A 21,326-nucleotide genomic window follows, 5' to 3' on the forward strand; every position below is an offset into this window, starting at 1 on the left:
GAGAGACTAGTCTCTTGGCCCAGCGGTATCGTACTGTGTCTCCCATTGCCGAACCGTTGTAGTTGACGAGGTCGCACGTTCGATCCCCGAGGGGGGTGAACAGGTGCAGGATGACCTTCGTCACAGTGGTGCCGCTGACCCTGGATGGGAGTGAGGTTTAAGGGGGAGAGTGTAACGGAGGCTAACTAGCACAGAGTTGGCGTGGAACGTTGGTAAACCTCCCTCCGATAGCCTCATACAGTCTCGTGCCGTTGGGCCGAGAGACTAGTCTCTTGGCCCAGCGGTATCGTACTGTGTCTCCCATTGCCGAACCGTTGTAGTTGACGAGGTCGCACGTTCGATCCCCGAGGGGGATGAACAGGTGCAAGATGACCTTCGTCACATATGGATGGCACATGCTCTCTGTCACAGTATCTACTTTAAAGTTGTATCTACTGTAAAGTTGTACTGTAGGTTTTGCTTGCCTTGGTTGTTTTTTCCCATCATCTTGATTTGGCTCCATCCGTATTAAGCTGAATGACTGAGTGCAAACCCCCAACCCCACAAAACAAACTACCCACCCTACGTTCTCCAGTCCACCCTCTCCCGTACCCTTTCTTGATTTTTGTAACCACTTTGGAGCTGACATCATGTGTTATTCTACAGCCTAGTATTAACTCAGGGTTGCTCACTATGGAGGGTATGTTTCTGTAGAATAACAGCGTGGAGGATACATGCATGGACTGTACCTGCCTGCCTTGGTTGTGAATACAATTTGCATCTGAAAATGTTGAATGCATGATGGCAATTAGAAATTGAATAGAGTGTCTGAGTGTGATTATGCTTTCCTAATACAGAGGAACAAAAGGGAAGGACATCAACACCATCAAGTCCCTGAGGGTTCTGCGTGTTCTACGACCGCTAAAGACCATAAAACGGTTACCCAAGCTTAAGGTTAAAACACACACACACACACACACACACACACACACACACACACACACACACACACACACACACACACACACACACACACACACACACACACACACACACACGGTTAGGGGTGGTTTAGCCATTTTTCGTTTAGGCAAGAGTCGTCTAGGCCACCCTGCTGTCGTTTAGGCCACCAGAAGTGCCGTTTAGGCCACTGGAGCTGCCGTTTAGGCCAGCTTTTTATTATTATTGTACATTCGTTTTTATAAGACATAAATCAGCTCTGCTGGTAATTTATTTATTTAAACAACATGCAGTAATTATGTCTAGAAACGTTTATTTTTTATTTTTTTATTTAATAGCCTAAATGGTGATTAACAAATGCATGAAGTTGTGGACATAATCATCCCCATTGATAATTGACGACACGGTGTGCGTATAACAGTAAAAATAATGCACACCTAGGTGGTGATGCGGCTGCGAAGCGGAGCGGGCGTTACACCTCGGTGTGCATTATTTTACACCGTGAAGTCAATTATCCCGCTTATACCACGGTTGCCACACTGTCTGAAATTTATTTGAGGAATTATTTCGATGCTTTAATGGCTAAAACAAAGGTTTTCTGTATAAGTACTTCCTTCCGCCACAAGAAGGTTCTTTTCATAACTGTCTGGCGAACTGCCGTTACTAATTCTAAATTGAAGGTTGCTATGGCCAAGACACCGTCGTTAGTTCTATCGCATTCGGTTGTCAAGTCAAGAGCCAGTCGTTAATTCTATCGCATTTGGTTGTCAAGTCAGTCGCCTCAATGTTCTACCCATCCGATATATGGGCGCGTCTGACTTGCCCACAAGATTATGCTACAGTTGGCATGATTCCTACAAATTTACAGATCTCAATAGATAAAAAAAAATACCCCGCATATCTTGGCGACATTCTAAATGCCTCGCCATTAACTTTATCAAAACAGGCACCTCGTCAATCTGCTCTCCTCCCATAGGAAACTCCCCTTGATTTATTTTCCACTGCGTTCCCATAGTTAGGCCTATTGATCCGAAAATTTCCCATACTTTTCACAAGTTACGCTACTCTCTCAACTGATAAACGCTACAACCACAGGAAACATCTCCTCACGTGAAACGGGCGTCCCTTTGCGCAGGGAATCTCTCTCTCTCTCTCTCTCTCTCTCTCTCTCTCTCTCTCTCTCTCTCTCTCTCTCTCTCTCTCTCTCCATCACAAAGTTGACAGAGTGATGGTCAGTTGGGAGAAATAAACATGTTTGAAATTTGATTAGGCCTACTAAGATTTGCTCCAGATTCACTATACATTGCTGGTGTTTCCAGACGCGCGATGCGACATGTGTCAATTCAGCGCGTAATGCTTGCAACTTTTTTGTGTGTAATTTATGAACGTGCGTGCCTTGGCGCATTGATACACTGGAGTTATGCGGTCAGAAAAGTGACTTAATAGTGGGACTACTTCAGGTGTGCATATATAGACAGTTAATCAACACCCAATTTAGCGCGTCACAATGGGAGATTCCAGACTGCCGTGGTATAAAAATGTGTTATGTGGAGCAAATCTTAGTAGGCCTAATCAAATTTCAAACATGTTTATTTCTCCCAACTGACCATCACTCTGTCAACTTTGTGATGGAGAGAGAGAGAGAGAGAGAGAGAGAGAGAGAGAGAGAGAGAGAGAGAGAGAGAGAGAGATATTCCCGTCGTGGCCGCATCACCTCCTAGGTGTGCATTATTTTTTCTGTTATACGCACACCGTGTCATCAATTATCCCTTACTTAATTAGTGTGATTGGTGTTTGTGCGCCTCTGCGCTGTGTTCCTGTTTGCAAATTGCAGGTGACGTCTTGCCGGGGTGAAGGGATTCGTGGGGGTTCCTCCACGCCACCACTGGATTTTGCCCTGTATGCGTTACCGCTGGAGTGTGGGCTTGGACTTTCCGACATTCTGTTCTCTGATGTCTGTTATCGATATTCTGAGCTCTGTTTTCTGATTTTTGTTAAATGGCAAGCGGGCTGGTAGCCCTTATTGCCTTTGTGGCTTTGATGCCTTTAGGACATGTAAAATAAATAAATTCACTAGTTTTCCCCCGACTGGCCATTAGTTCTCTTCTGTTTCTCCTGGTATGATTTGGTTGTGTTGTTTAACCCAACCTCACAAACTGGCTTCTGAATATCAAGTTAGCCTATAATTAATAACTGTCCAACGAATGTGGTAATTTTAGATCAGTCACCCTTTCCACAGCCTATAACATGTTATTATTAATAGCCTGAATATTGTCCAACAAATGTTCTGGTTTCATGTTACGTCAGTCTAGGGTTAAACAACGCAACCAAACCATAGCCTCGGCATATGCCCTACCAGGAGAAACCGAAAAGAACTAATGACCAGTCGGGGGAAAACGGTGCAAATAGTACATTTATTTATTTTACAATATCCTAAAGGCATCAAAGCCACAAAGGCAATAAGGGCTACCAGCCCGCTTGGTATTAAACAGAAATCAGAAAACAGAGCTCAGAATATGTCGAAAAGCCCAAGCAGCTCCAGCGGTAACGCATACAGGGCAAAATCCAGTGGTGGTGTGGAGGAACCCAGTGAATCTCTTCACCCCGGCAAGATGTGATCTGTAAACAGGAACACAGCGCAGAGTAGAGGAGCACAAACACCAATCACACTAAGTAGAGTAGAGTAGAGTAGAGTAGACTTTTATTGTCACCATATAAATATAGCAAGATTATGTTAAGTAGCAACCCACAAATGCCCACAAAATAAAAGATATATTAACAGTAAATAAATAATATATAAAAATCCATAAAAATCCATAAAAATCCATGTGCATCTCACAGTATCGATAGTCCTGAAGTATTGAGGGGGGGCAGGTGACGTATTGAGTTCAAGAGTCTAATGGCAGTAGGGTAAAAGCTGTCCTTCATTCTCGTAGTGCGGGCACGCAGAGTCCTAAAGCGCCTGCCAGATGGTAGCATGGTGAAGAGCCTGTGACCAGGGTGTGTGTGATCTTTAAGGATGTTTAATGCTCTGTTTGTGCAGCGTGTATGGTGGATCTCCTCAAGTGTGGGTAGTTGGCATCCAATAATTCTCTCTGCTGTTTTAATGATGCGCTGTAACATCTTCTTGTTGTCGTGTGTGCAGCTGGTGTACCAAGATGTAATGCTGTATGTAATTACTGATTCAATTGTACACCTGTAGAAGTTAGTGAGCAGATCTCGTGGTAGCTGGGCCTTCTTTAGAGTGCGAAGGAAATATAGCCTTTGGGATCCCTTTTTAGCCATTGCAGAGGCACATTTATAAGTGATTATTTATAAATCACTATTTTAATTTTCAAAAACTGTGCGAATGTAATTGCATTCCAACAAAGGTAGCAATGGGGATGATTATTTCCACAATTTTATGAATGTATAAATCACCATTTTTTTTTTGTTGCCAATTGCCAATTTAATTGCCAATAGATAACTTAGAGGCAATCACAACCACATAAACAAACATATCACACCCAGACAAACAAATAATACTAAAACAATAATATACATACAAACATATACAGTATATAAAAGAAAATAAAATTAAATAAAAATATGGATTTTAGTTCCTCCATTGATGATTTTATTGCGGTTTTTGACTCACATATTTTCCAGCTCAGCCAGCACTCGTGACTCAGCGTTCCATGACAGGCCCAAGAACTTGACCTTGCTTCGTATTTCGACTTTCTTCCTTCGCAATGTCGCCCTTTTTCGGTCCTTTACCTTTAGATGATGATGCCATTCTTTCGATGTAGTTGTTTTTGCCAAGTTTTTTGTCGATTTCTTAGGATTTTTATGATCAAATGGACAGAGCTCCGCTGTCAGCTTGTGCCCTGCACATGTCACCGACTTCCACCTGTTATCAATCACCAGTTCTTAGATCTAAAAAAATGTTTGCATTATTGTCCAACGAATGTAGCAATGGCGATTATGTCCACAACTTTATGCATTTGTGAATCACAATTTTGGCTATTAAATAAATAAAAAGAACGTTTCCAAATGTAATTACTGCATGGTGGTTATTAAATAATTTACCAGCAGAGCTGATTTATGTCTTATAATAACGAATGTACAATAATAATAAAAAGCTGGCCTACACGGCAGCTCCAGTGGCCTAAACGGAGGAGATCTCGTGGTAGCTGGGCCTTCTTTAGAGTGCGAAGGAAATTAAACGACGGCAGAGTGGCCTAGACGACTTTTGCCTAAACGAAAAAGGCCTAAACCACCAGTCACCACACACACACACACACACACACACACACACACACACACACACACACACACACACACACACACACACACACACACACACACACACACACCATTACCAGGGTGAAAACATAAAATCATGCAATGCCACTGCCATTGACTTCAATGTTAAACACAGTCTGTCTAACCCATGACTGCGGTTTTGAGTAATGAACCAGGCTGAGACTTTTTAAAACCTCAGGAAGCTTTTACCAGTGTTTAGAGTTAATTAGTTGATTCAGATGATTAGGTTAATAGCTTGTTTAGACAACCTTTTCATGATATGCTTATTTTTTGAGTGGAAATTTTGGGTTTTCATGAGCTGTATGCTAAAATCATCAATATTAAAACAATACAAGACCTGAAATATTTCAGTTGGTGTGCAATGAATCTAAAACATATGAAAGTTTAATTTTTATCATTACATTATGGGGGAAAAAATGAACTTTAACACAATATGCACATTTGAGAAGGACCTGTATAGTCTAACTGCAGATGGAAGAAAGGCCCTGCGGTACCTCTCTGTTCTGCAGTTTGGGTGGAGGAGTCCACTGCTCAGTGGACTCAGCAGGGCTGCCACTGTTCCATGCAGGGGGTGGTTGGTGTTACCCAGGATTTATGACAATTTTGTCATCATTCTCCTGTCCCCCACCACTTCCACATTGTCAAGGCTGCAGCCCAGAACAGAGCCAGCCTTCCTCACCAGTTTATTGAGTCTCTTTGCCTCAGCTGCTGACACACCACACCACCCCATAGAAGACAACAGAGGAGACCACAGACTCGCAAAAGGTCTTCAGGTCTTTGTAGAGAGCCTGAGTGTTGTCAGTCCAGTCCAATTTTGTATTAAGGTGAACTCCTAGGTATTTATACGTGTCCACAATATCTATGTCAGTAGCCTACCCTGCATGTTTACTGGTAAGAGAGGGGATCAGTGTTGCCAGATTTTCTACGACAAATAAGCGACTGACGTCCTAAAAACAAGCCCAAAAGAAGCAACTGGCGGGTGTCGTGAACACAAGCCCAAAAGAAGCGACCGAAGGGGTGGGTCGTCAGTTGCGTGCCTAGTCAGGGAAGACCTTGCTCTTTGCGTGGGTCTGCGTGGCAGCTAAAATCCCCACAAGTGACCACAGAAAATGAGAGTTAACAATGCTGTAGTAGGGTCACTTGTAAGGATGAGTGAGAAAAAAAACGAGTTGCCAATGAGAATGAGAAACCCATCCAAACACATTAAAATCACAGACAGAGCATGAGAAAACAGCAAGCCCAACCCTGAAAAGAACAAGCCCAAAAAAAATGCAACCCGCGACTTACAAAATTAAAAAAGACTGCTCAAAAAAAAGAAGCCCAAGGTCGCTTATAATAAGCGGACTTGGCCACACTGGAGGGGATTGGACTTTGCGCCGGCGGAAGTCCACAACAAGCTCTTTAGTTTTCCCAGCATTAATCTGGAGGTTGTTCCGTTGCCACCATGCCACAAAGTTCTTGATCAGTTCTCTATATTCCCTCTCATCCCCATTATTAATTAGACCCACATTTGCTGAGTCGTCTGAATTTTTTTGTGGGTGACAGTGTGGTGTGTAGTGTGTGAAATCTGCAGTGTTTAGTGAATGCTAAGAACCATCTGTAATGATTATTATTATTGTTATTATTAGGCTTATAGGATTATTATTGTCTTATGTAATAAAAGTGACCATTTCTATCTGTGGATATGTGTACATGCGTCCGTGCATACATGTGTGCATTTGTGTGTGTGTGTGTGTGTGTGTGTGTGTGTGTGTGTGTGTGTATGTGTGTGTGTGTGTGTGTTCTCCAGGCTGTCTTTGATTGTGTGGTGAACTCTTTGAAGAATGTGCTTAACATCCTGATAGTCTACATCCTCTTCATGTTCATCTTCGCCGTCATCGCTGTGCAACTCTTCAAGGGAAAGTTCTTCTACTGCACTGATGAGTCCAAGACACAACAGAATGACTGCAGGTAGTACATGCTGCCCCCTCTCTCCCACCATCTATGCGTTTACATGAGACACTTAAGTCCGATTTAACTCACTTTAAATCTGATTAAAACTTATTTCCACTCTAGAATTATCATGTAAACACTTACCGAACAGGATTTAAGTTTATTCTGATTTAAACTCAAGTCCGATTAAAGTGGGTGGTTTATTCCTCTTTTAAATCCGATTAAACACGTTCCTCTGTCATGTAACCTTTTATTCAGAATTACAATAAGTCCAGTCGTTCCACGCATGCTCGTTGGCCACACAATGGCGCCAAGAGCCCGTGCTTTTTGCTAGTGAGAAAAAAATGGTGGCATTTCCTGGGTTTTTTTTACATGAAAGTTTTGCTTAATTTAAAGTCCCTAAGTGACTATAAATGTTGTGGTTTCCATATTGATGTAAAAGTGCCCCACGAAGTAATGAAGCACAACAAAGTTACTCCACATCACCCTTTGACCACTCGTTTTTCTGAGCTAGGTGGGTAAGCTAACTAGCATTTTGCAAGAACCAGAGATGGGATGTCCCTATAGCTTTCAGTCCGACTGAAGGCATTCATTTTAGAGCAGAAGGTTAGCACCTGTCCTGGTAGTCATGAAGGTTTAGCGACCACTCCCCCACGCCTTATTTGGCTTGCTCAGCACGTGCGTCCTCAGTCCAATCGCAATGCTTTCTGTTCACCAGACGTTTAATCAGCTTTAAGTGAAAGTGCCATGTATACACGTAGCAAAATAACTCTTAATCCGATCTACTTAAATCCGATCTATTAAATCTGATTCCAAAACATCATGAAAACGTAGCCCATCTGTATTAAAGACCAGGTTGTGGCACCACCATTCATCCGTTCCTGTAATCAGAGATGTCAAAAGTAAAAGTAAAAGTAAAAAAAGAAACTTAAGTTTCCGTCCAACACAGTTAACTTATCTGAATAATCAGTAGACTTGTTTACTTGTCTTATGATCAGCTGACTGCACTGGTTGGATCAAGTTTGTGGTGGGTCCTTGTAATTTTTCCAGTAACAACACAGTCGATCTCATTAGGTACAATGGAGTAAATGGTGTAACAGCTAAGTAATATCTAGTGCTAGTGTACTTACACCATGAATTTACTTTTACTTTTGACACCTCTGCCTGTAATGGACCCTGAACCCCAGTCTCATCATTTCAAAAGCTCACCAAAGATCCTGGTAATTACCAGACCTCTGTGTCTGTATATTGACTTTTTAGAGATTAACAGAACATATTTTGAAGGAATTTATTGGTGGGAAGGATGGACAAATGATAGATAATGCCATGCCTTCTGAAGGCGAAGTCATAGCCTTCTCTCCCTGACCTTCAGTAGTAGTGAAGCTTGCAGAGCTGAGCGTAACTACACAAGTCGGGAGACTGTCAGGCGAAGATCCTCTAACAGTTGAAGAAATTTGGAATCAGTCAAGCAGGCATGATCCACTTTTACTGTGCTACCATGGGGAGCCTGCTCAACTTCTGCGTTGAAGGCTACATCCAAGTAGGCATGCCTAGATATCACAAGCCAGCCAATAGGAAGCACAATTCGGAAGTACTATAGCAGCATCATTTTCATAACCTTTGAATTGGACTGGTCGCTGGGGGGCCGCTAATGACCAATGACCGTTCAGTTGTCGACCTCCCGTGGACTTGATGGATATGACGGGATATAGAAAGTCATCCCGGTGTCCTGTCTATATGAGCGACCCGTCGAGATGTGATCCTTTTCGCTACTGAGCATGCGCACACATGCGACCGCAGTTTACAAACTTGAGATGTCAGGATCATGCATCTGAGCAAGCGGCACTATTATGTCATCAATAGTGTAGTTATATCCACCGACTGTCATCGACTGAAAGTTACGATATGGGGGAAAAAACGGGAAATAGCTCACTCAAACTCTGAGGTTACCACTATTATGTCATCGATAGTCTAGTTATATCCGCCGACTGTCACGATATGGGGAAAAAACGGGAAATAAGCTAGCGTGGATCACTCAAACTCTGAGGTTACCACTATTATGTCATCGATAGTCTAGTTATATCTTCCGACTGTCATCGACTGAAAGTTACGATATGGGGAAAAACGGGAAATAGCATGGATCACAAAACTGTTAGTGATATTAATTTGATGGTGGTGATGTTGATTCCTTGTGTAGCCTAGTCACCACCGACTGTCATCAACTGAAAGTTACGATAGGATCCCCTGAGACTGTCATCTTTAGTGACTCAAACTGTATCTCCTGAGGTTACTACCAGTCATCCATAGTCCAGTTAGCCTATAGCTACTGTCATCGACTGAAAGTTACGATATATCCCCTGGGGGAAAAAAAACGGGAAATAGCGTGGATCATCCAGTAGATCATACACCTGTGTGACTCAGACTTAACTTGGTTCTCCAACCAAGCAACGCTTTTTGTAGCCTACTCGTAATTATATCAGGCCTACTACATGCATTCTCAGTTTGGAAAATCTGTGAAATAGCGTGGGCTCGAACATTTGCTACTTTGTTGCCTAACCGTAATGGTTCACACACTCAGCCTCGAACATTGTAGGCCTAACATTGATCAGAAAAGGCCATTTATGTAGAGGAGGCGTTCTCATTGCAAAATGGAAAAAAAATCGCCACCTCTGATTGAGCTGTCAAAATGCGCCCTCCACCCTTTTCACTCAAGAATTTGAAACGAATCGACTGCATTGTAAAATGCCTGAACATGGACTTACTGTGTGTGTGTGTGTGTGTGTGTGTGTGTGTGTGTGTGTGTGTGTCTGTGTGTCCGTGAAATAAATGGTTCTTAAAACAGTCCTACGTGGACCATGGCCGATTGAAACGTCTTCCACGGAAAATCAAGGTCGGTCATTTAGATGAGGCAGCGCAAATCGATAGAACACTATCGAGTAAGGCTACCGGTCGCTCATCTCGACAAGGCAACATATCTCGACAGAACACTGGTATCGTTCAACTCCTGGTTGAAATCCTACAAGGGTTTTCGTACTACATAGTGGCTTCCTTATCTTTTGCCTTCTACATAGAAATGCTGTAGGGACTTTTGGATGCATGTCTGGTATGGCAGCCACCGGAGAGGGTGGTATGCAGGGCCTCCAAAATCATTGGCCATAGTCTTCCCTCCTTAGCCTGACATTGCAACAGCATGGGGCACCTAAGTCACGCCCTCTACTTCCTGGTTCATGGGGCAGACAGTTGCTAAAAATTGAATGGAAGTAAACGAGGCGAGTCGTGTTGAACTTGTGGCGCATAAGTGGAGGTCCAAGGTTTGGATTGTTGTCGAAAAACCACTCATTTCAAGCCCAGTAATTATTTTTTGACTCCCTCTGCCCCATGAACCAGGAAGTAGAGGGCGTGACTTGGGTGCCCCATAATTTCTCAAGAAAGCCAAGAACATCACCTCTGTTCCCACTCATCCAGCACAGCATCTATTCACACTCCTACCATCAGGGAGGAAGTACCCGTAGTATCCCATGCAGTACATCACGTTTTTTTTTAACTAGTTTACATTTTTATTGGGTGGATTTTCATTGAATTCACAATAAGTTATCTGAAACTATGTCCAACTATGTTTCATATCTTGGGGGATCCACCTTAACCCTCTGGTTGTGTTAGAAACATTGTTACGTTCATGGTGTTAAAGGTCAAAATTGACCGCATACACAAAAAAGGTAATAATACTGTGAGGCTTTGGGGCATCTTCTAAACTTTCACCACTAGATGGCCTCATCGTGCCCCCTTGTTTGTGCTGTGTCATCATTTGCTGAGTCATGTTTTGTGTTTGAGTAGACCTCGTTCAGTTAATTGCATGTCACCTGCATCTCATTTGTTTGCCGGTGCTCAGTCTTGATTTTGTCATCTGAAGATCACACTGCGTGTATGTTCCTGTTGCTCTCCTGAACCTTTGTTTCTCTGGATGTTTTTTTTTTTTGGACTTTGAATTTTGATGCCTTGCTTGGACTTTGACTTGCCTTTTTTTGAAGAATTTTTTGGATTTTGGACTTTGTTGACTTTACTGGATCTTCTGTGCGTTGGACTCCTTTTTTGTTCCTGAACTTTTACCATGACCTACTGAGCATTGTGAGCTGAACTGAAACTTTTTTGTCTACCGATTTGCCTTGTTGAAACACTCCTTTTTTGACACAGTAAAACTTTTGAAACTTGACTTTTGTTGTCTGCCTCTCTCTCTGCATTTGAGTCAACTCCTTGGTCTTGTGGTAACGTGTCTGCCTGCTACGCTAGAGACCCGGGTTCAATCCCCGGGCCGTTCGTGACAGCAAGACTGAGCCCTGCAAGACGACTCAGCAGAGATGAGTGCTAGACAAACTGAGAGCAATGCTCCTGCTCAGTCACCTACCAGTATTGAACAAATGTATGCTGCTCTGGTCAGCCATGATGCAACAGTCTCTCGCCATGAGAACCGTCTACGCGGACAAGAGGCAGCCTACAGCCGACATGAGCAGATCCTACAAGAACTGCAACAGAACGTCTCTGCTCTTCTGGCCCGTCCTCCGCCTTCAACAAGCCCTACCTCGGCCAGGGCCAACCTGACCGAGCCCAGACTCCCTGCTCCTGAGAGATATGATGGAAATCAAAGAGACTACAGAGGGTTCCTTAACCAGTGCTCCCTGACCTTCGAGCTTCAACCCACCTCCTTCCCTTCTGATTGCTCTCGCATCGCCTACATAATTACCCTGCTGACCTGCAAGTCCCGTGCCTGGGCCACATCCATCTGGGAACAGCAGGGTAGAGCCTGCTCCAGCTATGCAAGATTCACAGAGGAGATGCGCAGAGTGTTCGACCACCCAGTAGGTGGCAGAGATGCCGCCAATCGACTGTTCCAGCTACGTCAAGGCAACTCCAGTGTCGCTGAGTATGCTGTCCTCTTCCGTACCCTGGCGGCTGAGAGCGGACGGAACATGGAGGCACTGATTGCAGCATTCCGCCATGGCCTCTCTGGCAGCATCAAGGATGAGTTGGCAGCAAAAGACCCAGCAGAGGATCTGGAGGCCCTGATCGACCAGACCATCCGACTAGACAACCGCTTGCGAGAGAGACGCCGTGAGAGACAACCTTCCAGAGATTCAACAACCCCCTTCGATGCACCAATCCAAGGTATTTTGCAGCCGTCTCTCGCCCCTGAGGAGCCCATGCAGCCAGGGGGATCTCGTCTCTCTCAAGCCGAGAGAGATGGCCGGATGAGGGAGTGATGTTGCCTCTACTGTGGGGTAAAGGACCACTTCCGATCCACATGCCCTGAGCTGGCGGGAAAAGCCAAGCCCCGTCCAGGAAGAGGATAACTGTGACTGGGGCAGCGATCACTCCTCGCACGTCATCTACCTGCATGCAACTTCCCATTACCATCACCTTGGGTCAAGACCATCACAATCTGCTGGTGTTGGTGGACTCTGGTGCTGCAGGAAATGTCATGGATGCCTCCCTAGCCAGCAGACTTCGCCTTCCTCTAGTCAATCTCAAGTCTCCACTCTCTGTCACAGCTCTCGATGGAAGACCCCTCGGAAAAGGTACCGTGACTCATTTAACCTCTCCTGTTCACATGTCTATTAATGACAGTCATAATGAAAACATTCAGTTTAACTTAGTCTCCTCTCCCGAGTTCACTGTTGTTCTAGGCTTCCCATGGCTTACTCACCACAGCCCCCATATCAACTGGTCAACGGGCAAGATTGTTGAATGGGGTCCTGGCTGTGCATCCTCATGCCTCCTCACAAGATCCAAATCATCTGCTTCCGAGCCACCAAGTGCTCTTGAGCTGTCCCAAGTCCCGTCAGAGTACCACGATCTGAGTGAGGTATTTAACAAGGCCAGGGCCACTTCACTGCCTCCCCACAGACCTTATGATTGTTCCATTGATCTCTTGCCAGGAACTTCCCCTCCACGAGGACGCCAGAGAAGTGTGAGTTCCATGTCTCCAAGGTTTCCTTCCTGGGCTTCATCCTGGAGGGTGGGAGCCTCCAAATGGACCCCAAGAAGTCAGACGCAGTCCGTGAGTGGCCCCAACCCACTTCAGTCAAGGAGGTACAACGCTTCGTTGGATTCTCTAACTTCTACCTTAAATTCATCAGGAACTTTAGTACCGTAGCCGCCCCACTGACCAAGAAGACCACTGGGGCTTTTACCTGGACGGCTGAAGCTGAGAAGGCCTTCATGGACCTGAAAGTGAGATTCACATCCGCTCCTATACTTACCTTACCTGACCCTTCTCTCCCTTTCGTTGTGGAAGTAGACGCCTCAGATGTGGCAGTGGGTGCAATCCTGTCCCAACGACGTGATGATAGCAAACTCCACCCATGCACTTTCTTCTCCTCGCGACTCACTGAAGCCGAGAAGAACTGCGATGTGGGGGATCGGGAACTTCTGGCCATCAAGAAGGCACTGGAGGAGTGGCGCCATTGGCTTGAGGGGGCCCAGAATCCATTTGTGGTATGGACAGATCACAAAAACCTCCAGTACATACAAGGAGCAAAGCGCCTCAATCCCAGGCAAGCAAGGTGGGCCCTTTTCTTTACCCGTTTTGATTTCATCATGTCCTATCGACCTGGCTCTAAAAACCAAAAACCAGATGCTCTGTCCAGGCTACATCAAAAGACGTCTGGCGATCCGACTCCAGTCACCATCCTCCCGCCTGCTAAGATCGTTGCTCCGGTACGGTGGGGAATTGAGACGGTGGTCTAAGAAGCCCAGCAGAGGGAGCCTGACCCCGGAGGCGGACCCCCCAACTGTCTCTATGTGCCATCCGCTGTGCGAAGCCAGGTCCTTCAGTGGGCACACTCCTCTCGACTAACCAGCCACCCTGGCACCCTCAGGACTCTGGAATTCCCCAGTAGGCGGTTTTGGTGGCCCGAAATTAATGCTGATGTTAAGTCTTTTGTTGCTGCTTGCATTATCTGTTCACAGAATAAGAGTGTGCACACTGCTCCCCAGGGCCTTCTCCATTCCTTGCCCATCCCCGGCCGTCCGTGGTCGCACATCTCCATGGACTTCATCTCGGGCCTTCCACCGTCAGACGGTAACACGGTCATCCTAGTTATTGTTGACAGATTTTCAAAGGCTTGTCGTTTTACTCCCCTGCCCAACTCCTCTCTGCCCCTGAGACTGCTGAAATTGTCTGCCAGTATGTTTTCAGGACCTTTGGCCTGCCCTTGGACGTGGTCTCGGATCGGGGTCCTCAATTCACGTCTCAGTTCTGGAGGGCCTTCTGCAAGTTGGTGGGAGCCAAAGTCAGTCTTTCCTCTGGTTTCCACCCTGAGTCAAATGGACAGACAGAGAGGGTTAACCAGGACCTTGAGACCACTCTCCGTTGCCTGGCTTCCAACAATCCCTCTACCTGGAGCAGGTATGTCATCTGGGCTGAATACGCTCAAAATACTCTCTACTCCTCTGCTACAGGTCTAAGGCCATTTGAATGTCAGCTTGGGTTCCAGCCCCCACTCTTCCCAAGCCAGGAGCCAGAGATTCGTCAGGAGGTGCAGACGAGTTTGGCGAAAAGTCCGGTCGGCCCTCCAGAAGGCTGCTCGCCGATACCGCCTCAAGGCCAACCACCGGCGCCACCCTGCACCCTCTCTACGCCCGGGACAACGAGTCTGGCTTTCCACACGGGACCTTCCCCTGCGGGTCGAGTCCCGCAAGCTGGCTCCATGGTGTGTGGGTCCTTTCAAGGTGAACCCAGTGGCCTATCGCCTCCAGCTTCCCCGGCCATGCGGATAAATCCCACCTTCCATGTGTCCCGCCTGCGCCCTGTCGTCACCAGCCCGCTGGCTCTCCCTGTGAAACCACCTCCGCCCCCACGGCTGGTCGATGGTGGGCCGGTCTACACGGTCCGTCGCCTTCTGGATTCGCATCGTGTCGGAAGGGGCTTGCAGTATCTGGTTGACTGGGAAGGCTACGGTCCGGAAGAGCGATCCTGGCGGCCCGCCCGGGACATTCTCGATGTTGGCCTCATTGCCGACTTCCATCGGGCTCACCCTGATCGCCCAAATGTGAACGTCAGGAGACGTTCCTAGTGGTGGGGGTCCTGTGAGGCTTTGGGGCATCTTCTGAACTTTCACCACTAGATGGCCTCATCGTGCCCTCTTGTTTGTGCTGTGTCATCATTTGCTGAGTCATGTTTTGTGTTTGAGTAGACCTCGTTCAGTTAATTGCATGTCACCTGCATCTCATTTGTTTGCCTTTATAAGCCTCCTCTGTTTGTTTGCCGGTGCTCAGTCTTGATTTTGTCATCTGAAGATCACACTGCGTGTATGTTCCTGTTGCTCTCCTGAACCTTTGTTTCTCTGGATGTTTTTTTTGGACTTTGAATTTTGATGCCTTGCTTGGACTTTGACTTTGCCTTTTTTTAAAGACATTTTTGGATTTTGTTGACTTTACTGGATCTTCTGTGCGTTGGACTCCTTTTTTGTTCCTGAACTTTTACCATGACCTACTGAGCATTGTGAGCTGAACTGAAACTTTTTTGTCTACCGATTTGCCTTGTTGAAACACTCCTTTTTTTGACACAGTAAAACTTTTGAAACTTGACTTTTGTCGTCTGCCTCTCTCTCTGCATTTGAGTCAACTTCTTGGTCTTGTGGTAATGTGTCTGCCTGCTACGCTAGAGACCCGGGTTCAATCCCCGGGCCGTTCGTGACAAATACATTGATTATAAATCTGATTTGAATATTTTGTGATTAATACCTTTTAGACATCCTTTTTAAACATTTCCAATGTGATTTAAATGTTATTCTGCTTTGTTTTAGTGAGTTGTAGGCTTTTTTCCTCATTTCCGCACCAATTAATTTTATTAACCCTCTGGAGTCCAGGGGCTCTCAGAGGCTTTCAGGCCGTTTGGAACACCTTTACTTTTTTCAAGTATTTCAACTAACTGTAAACATCTATACTAATGTGGCACATATGTTTGTATTCAGAAAAGCCCAACAAAAAAAGAATATGAGAGTAAAGTGAATGTAATATAACTGTATATAACTTTGGGAGATGTAAATTCATGGTCCGGTCATTGTTTGACCAAAACACCATGAATGTAACAAGTTGGTGTATATTCCACAATTCTTTAGGAATTTCATTGTATTTCATTTTGATCATTTGGATAGGTTAGCTGGAGGCTATCATGAAGTGTCATTTGTGTATGATGAAAAATAGAGAAGTTATTTAAGAATGAAGTTTCAAAACGGTCATTTTTGACCGTAACACAACCAGAGAGTTAAGACAACTAGACTTAGACTTAGACTTATGTTTATTGATCCCACAAGGGGAAACTTAGGGTAACGGCAGCCGCATCTGCGGCGCCCCAAAAACAGCACAATACAGTACATTACATTACAACAAATGTAACAATAAAGTACAGTAAAGTACCTGCTAAGTGTTATACAACATTGGGTAAGGATGAGGAGAAAAAAAGATTCCATAGCTCCATATTGCAAACATTACAACATCAAGACATAGAATAAAAACCTCATATATAGCTTAAGCAGTGGAGACAATACATTGTACATGAACCGGGGGTAGGGGGTGGGGGGTAGGGTTGGGTAGCAGAAAGAACCAGAGGACGCGTTGAAGATTGAGGAGAGGGATGAGCACTGGATAACTTATCACCCCACTCTGAGCCATAACTCAACCGTCCCAAGAACGGCCTTGCACTGTCCCAAAGCAAGTGGAAAAACACCTCCAGGTGCCAGTGGTAATTGGGAGGGAGGCAGAGAGTCCAGACGTTGCTTGTCCTCCAAGGAGAGATAAGAGTCCTGACCTAGGTCAGGTCGCTGCAGCTGCAGCTGGGGCGCCAAAGCAAAATAAGATTTATGTTTGGGTTATGCAGACATTCCTTTTCTATTCTGCAGTAATTCTCATGTGACTGGCCACGTGTTTCACATACAGTTGAATTTCGAGCAACCTAGCTTCCAAGCCGATCGATTCCATCTGGCGATTGTGCGCGACAAGTCCATCAATGCAGCGATCAATAGCTTCAAGGTGGCGATGTCCGGCCACAACCACTTCCGTCAATTTGTCCATCTGGCGCTGACCAGCCACAAAACCCTCCAAAGCGCGATTCACGACCACATTCTGTGCTCAAATCTCACTGCCCACCCGATCAATTGAGCCGGACAGCCTGGGGCCCCTAATGGCTGCCCATACCTTTGAGCGGTACAGCAGTCCCAAGGATAATCCAATTCCCAAGGAACTTGCCACCAAGTAGCCAAAAGTGTAGACATCTTCTATGTCCTCAATGTTTAACGGAGCCAGACGCATGACGTTCCACTTCCCCCACGAGTCCATCACATAGCCAGCCGCCGTTGTCCCATCAGGACAGTTGGGCTCCCCCGAACCCACTTTGATCTTCGAAAAGATGGTGTCAATTGCGTTGAAAGACCAGTTGACCAAATCCATTGTAATTTCTTTTCAGGAGAACAGGACAGCGTGGAGTCTCAGCAGAATTAAAGCTGGGCTTACACTGTGCGACTTTTGCCCCGATTTGGCACTCGCACGACTTTTTGAGAGTCGGGCCGATTTCTTGCTCAATCGCAGGTCAATCGTCAGTCTCGCATCGTGCAGTGTACATGGGGTAACGACAAGCGATTTCGCCTCACGATCGTGCAATCGCAGGGTCACAAGAAAATCAAAACGGTTTGAAATTCTGGTCGTGGCTCGTGCGTAAATCGCACAGTTAAAGCAGTGCTACGACCCGATTTGACACTTCACATGCACAAATGAAGAATCAGACGCTTAAGACCCACGAGTGAAAATATTGCACAGTGTATGCCCGGCTTAAGTCAGACAAGACAGAGTGCCACAGCAGGGAAAGTGATGGGAGAGAGTAGATAGGGAAAGGGGAAAGGGAGGGGGAAAGAGAGCTTGGGAGCTCTGAAGAAACACGTCCGCCTCCTCCGAGAGCAGCAAGAGAAGAATGCTGGGCATGTGCAATTTTTGTCGCGATTTTGCCACAATTCACACGCACAACATTTTGTGAATTGGGCCGATAGTTGGTTCAATTGAAGGTCAATCATGAGTCTTGCAGCGTGTAGTGTACATGAGGTAACCACAAGCAATTTCACCTCACAACCAGCGATTTCACGCGTGCTATAAGCAATTTTATGGTCGCAAGAAAATCAAAACTGTTTGAAATCCTTATCAGCCCTTGTGAGTCAATCGCACAGTTGAAGTACTACTACGACCCGATTTGACACTATATTTCACACAACCCATGCACAAAAGGCACAAATTGCCAGATCTTGACAATATCCTTGCCTCCACCTCAGGTGTGCGTTTCCCTTTCACGTTTTTGTCATCTATCGTGTCGTACAGTGTGAGCATTCTGGTCGCATCCAAACCTGGGCTCGTATTGTGATTTTAATTGTGAACTTTTAATTGTGAACTTTTAAATCCTGAAAAAGCTGTGACTGAAAATATTGCACGGTGTATGCTCGGCTAATGGGTGATTTCTTAACAGGAACTGAGGACTGCACATTTATGTTTTTTGCTCAGGGGCAAATTTCTGGAATATGATCGGGACAAGGTGGAAGCCAAAGATCGGGAGTGGAGGAAGTATGACTTTCACTATGACAACGTCCTCTGGGCTTTTCTGACGCTCTTCACTGTGTCTACTGGAGAGGGATGGCCACTGTAAGTAGGCTATTGCAAACACACACATGCAGAAGTTTACACACAGGCACCCACTCTCTCTCTCGCGCGCGCACTCACACACACACACACACACACACACAATTGCAATACTCTGTCATTATTAAGGGCCAATTAGTAGTCAACTTTCTTCTCCTTAGTAAGTCTATAGCAGCCCATAGAACCATAGGGTCAAAAATGCTGAAAATTGGCACACAGGCTCTAGACCAGGGGTACTCAATTAGGGCCAGTTTTTCAAAACTCCTCCCAATAAAGGGCCGGGCCGGGCCGACACGCCCCCCCCCCCCGCTACAGCTAGCTACAGCTACTGCTAAACCAATTCGAAGTCCTAACATATAATAATAATAATAGTAATAATACTTTCGTTTTATATAGCAGGGCTGTACGTTAAGCTTTTTCACTAGGAGCACAGGTGGTATGTAAAATACTGTGCTTATTGCACCATTGCTTGTTTCTTCATCTTCATGCACAATGGCCTAGGCCAGGGGTGTCAAACATACGGCCCGCGGGCCGCATCCGGCCCGCGGGAGGGTTCCATCCGGCCCGGATGTAAAAAAAAATTTTTTTTTAATTTTTTTTTTTTACTTTTTTCTTTTTTTTTTTAAATGAAATAACCGAAATGCGCAATTACGGCCCTCGGGGCAAAATCGAAACCTGCATGACATTAACCCAATGGTCCCTCTGTTACACTGTATATATATGTAGTAAAGTGCACATCACACTTCTATTATAAATAGTGAATTTGTACTGTAACAGGCATTTCATAAAGCTCATATATTATAGACCTCATATACAGAGATAAAATGTTAATACTTCTTATTCGTATTGTATTGGTATTGGTTGTAATTAAATAATACATATAATAGGATTTGTATTGGTTCCTATTAAGCTCAAACTGGAAACGGGATGTTAGAATGCGTGAAAATGCAGGAAATTACATATAAGAAATACTAAATTTTCTGGGGGAAAACCCCCAGACCCCCTGTCAAAATGAAATGTCCCATATTTAATTAATTGACGGTTGCCAATGAATGAATGAAGTCAAGGTAATTTTGCATAGGATTATCAGTATTGCATTGCTTTCTACATATTCAACACACTTAAAACGTGATAGTACTGAACACTAATCCTCTGCTTTACGTTTTTTTTTTTTTTTTTGCGATGATGTTAGTAATGCGGCCCGCTTGAGGTCCACATGGGTTGTATGCGGCCCCCGGAACAAAATGAGTTTGATACCCCTGGCCTAGGCTATATGTCACATTTTTTTCCAACACTGGGGTATGGGGTCACCTGGAATTCCAATGGGCTCCCCTGAAATGTCTAGGTGTGAAATAAAAAAAAAATACCAATAAATATCACTAATTAACAATCCATAGCTATTGTAGTCTTATACTGTCAGAAATATCCACTGTTTTTTTTTTTTTTTTAATAGCCAGCAAGTTTGCTCAGTCATGGTTTTGGTTGTGAAAAAAATGGGGTCCCCAAAAGTTCAGGATAAAATGGTCAAACGTCAAATGGTCAAATGGATAAAACGTGTTGGGAACCACTGCTATATGCCATAAATCACAGTTCCCATTACTATTACTATTATTAGGCCTATTATTATTATTGTTGTTATTATTATTATTAGGCTATAACTTCGTGATTAAAAGCATGTAAATCACAAGCTTACTGAACTAGATTGACTAAATCTTAAACATAGCCTACAACACGTTAATCCAACGGGCTTTATTATAGCCTAGTTTTTGTTTCCTCAAACGCATGGGTTGGAACGGTGTGAAATGAAACTGGGAGCAGCAAAATTATCTCACTGTGTTGGCTGCTCTTTTTAATAGCCTACAGCACCGGTAGCTAGGGCCTACTGGACCAACTAGACTTTAAATTTGCGCGCACTGCACACTACTTGTGCATGCTCCTCGGACTATATGTTGACTTGATTACTTTGATTGCGATTGCATTTTTTTGCGAAGTCATTGCGAAGACAGCGGTTTGGGAAACGCCAAAACAGCTCAAACAACGCCGTCTTTTAAACCACATGAGCTAGCAAACCGAGTGGCTATTTCACTATCGGATTCAAGAGGTTTCCTGTTAGCAATGCAAACTCCCGCATTTGAACGTTTTAAACAGCAGTCCATTTCGAAAAGCTGTATAAGTGTTGGCACAGAACATCCGACTGAGAGATGAGGCATGCGCACCTTGTAACTGTTGCCACCAGGGATCTGTGCGAAGCGATTCTGGGTTTTTTCCTGAGCTACGGGAGCAGAGATGGCTCAATCTTAGCCAACACGGAATTCAAGCAACATTGACCGTCTTTTTTGAAGTGCGTTCCCAATGGAGTTTGATGCTGTCTATCAGACAGGCTGTGGAAAAAATGAGCAGCTCTCACAATCATGTACTCGAACTCAGGAGCAAAATGCGAATGAAAGGGTTGAAATGCATACTCGTACAGGTGCGCC

General features: G+C 44.9%; 1 protein-coding gene across 2 annotated transcripts in view; it reads left to right on the forward strand.

Moving 5' to 3' along the window:
- Positions 1-21,326, forward strand: part of cacna1bb (calcium channel, voltage-dependent, N type, alpha 1B subunit, b) — a 400,044-nt gene that overhangs the window by 195,457 nt on the left and 183,261 nt on the right. For both annotated transcript variants that reach the window (XM_063211051.1, XM_063211050.1), the window contains exons 29-31: positions 837-933; positions 7,034-7,194; positions 18,715-18,852. In XM_063211051.1, coding sequence (XP_063067121.1) covers positions 837-933; positions 7,034-7,194; positions 18,715-18,852 — 396 coding nt within the window. The remainder of the gene's footprint in view (positions 1-836; positions 934-7,033; positions 7,195-18,714; positions 18,853-21,326) is intronic.

The sequence above is a fragment of the Engraulis encrasicolus genome, chromosome 11 (genome assembly GCF_034702125.1).
Source record: "Engraulis encrasicolus isolate BLACKSEA-1 chromosome 11, IST_EnEncr_1.0, whole genome shotgun sequence".
NCBI classification, from domain to species: domain Eukaryota; kingdom Metazoa; phylum Chordata; class Actinopteri; order Clupeiformes; family Engraulidae; genus Engraulis; species Engraulis encrasicolus.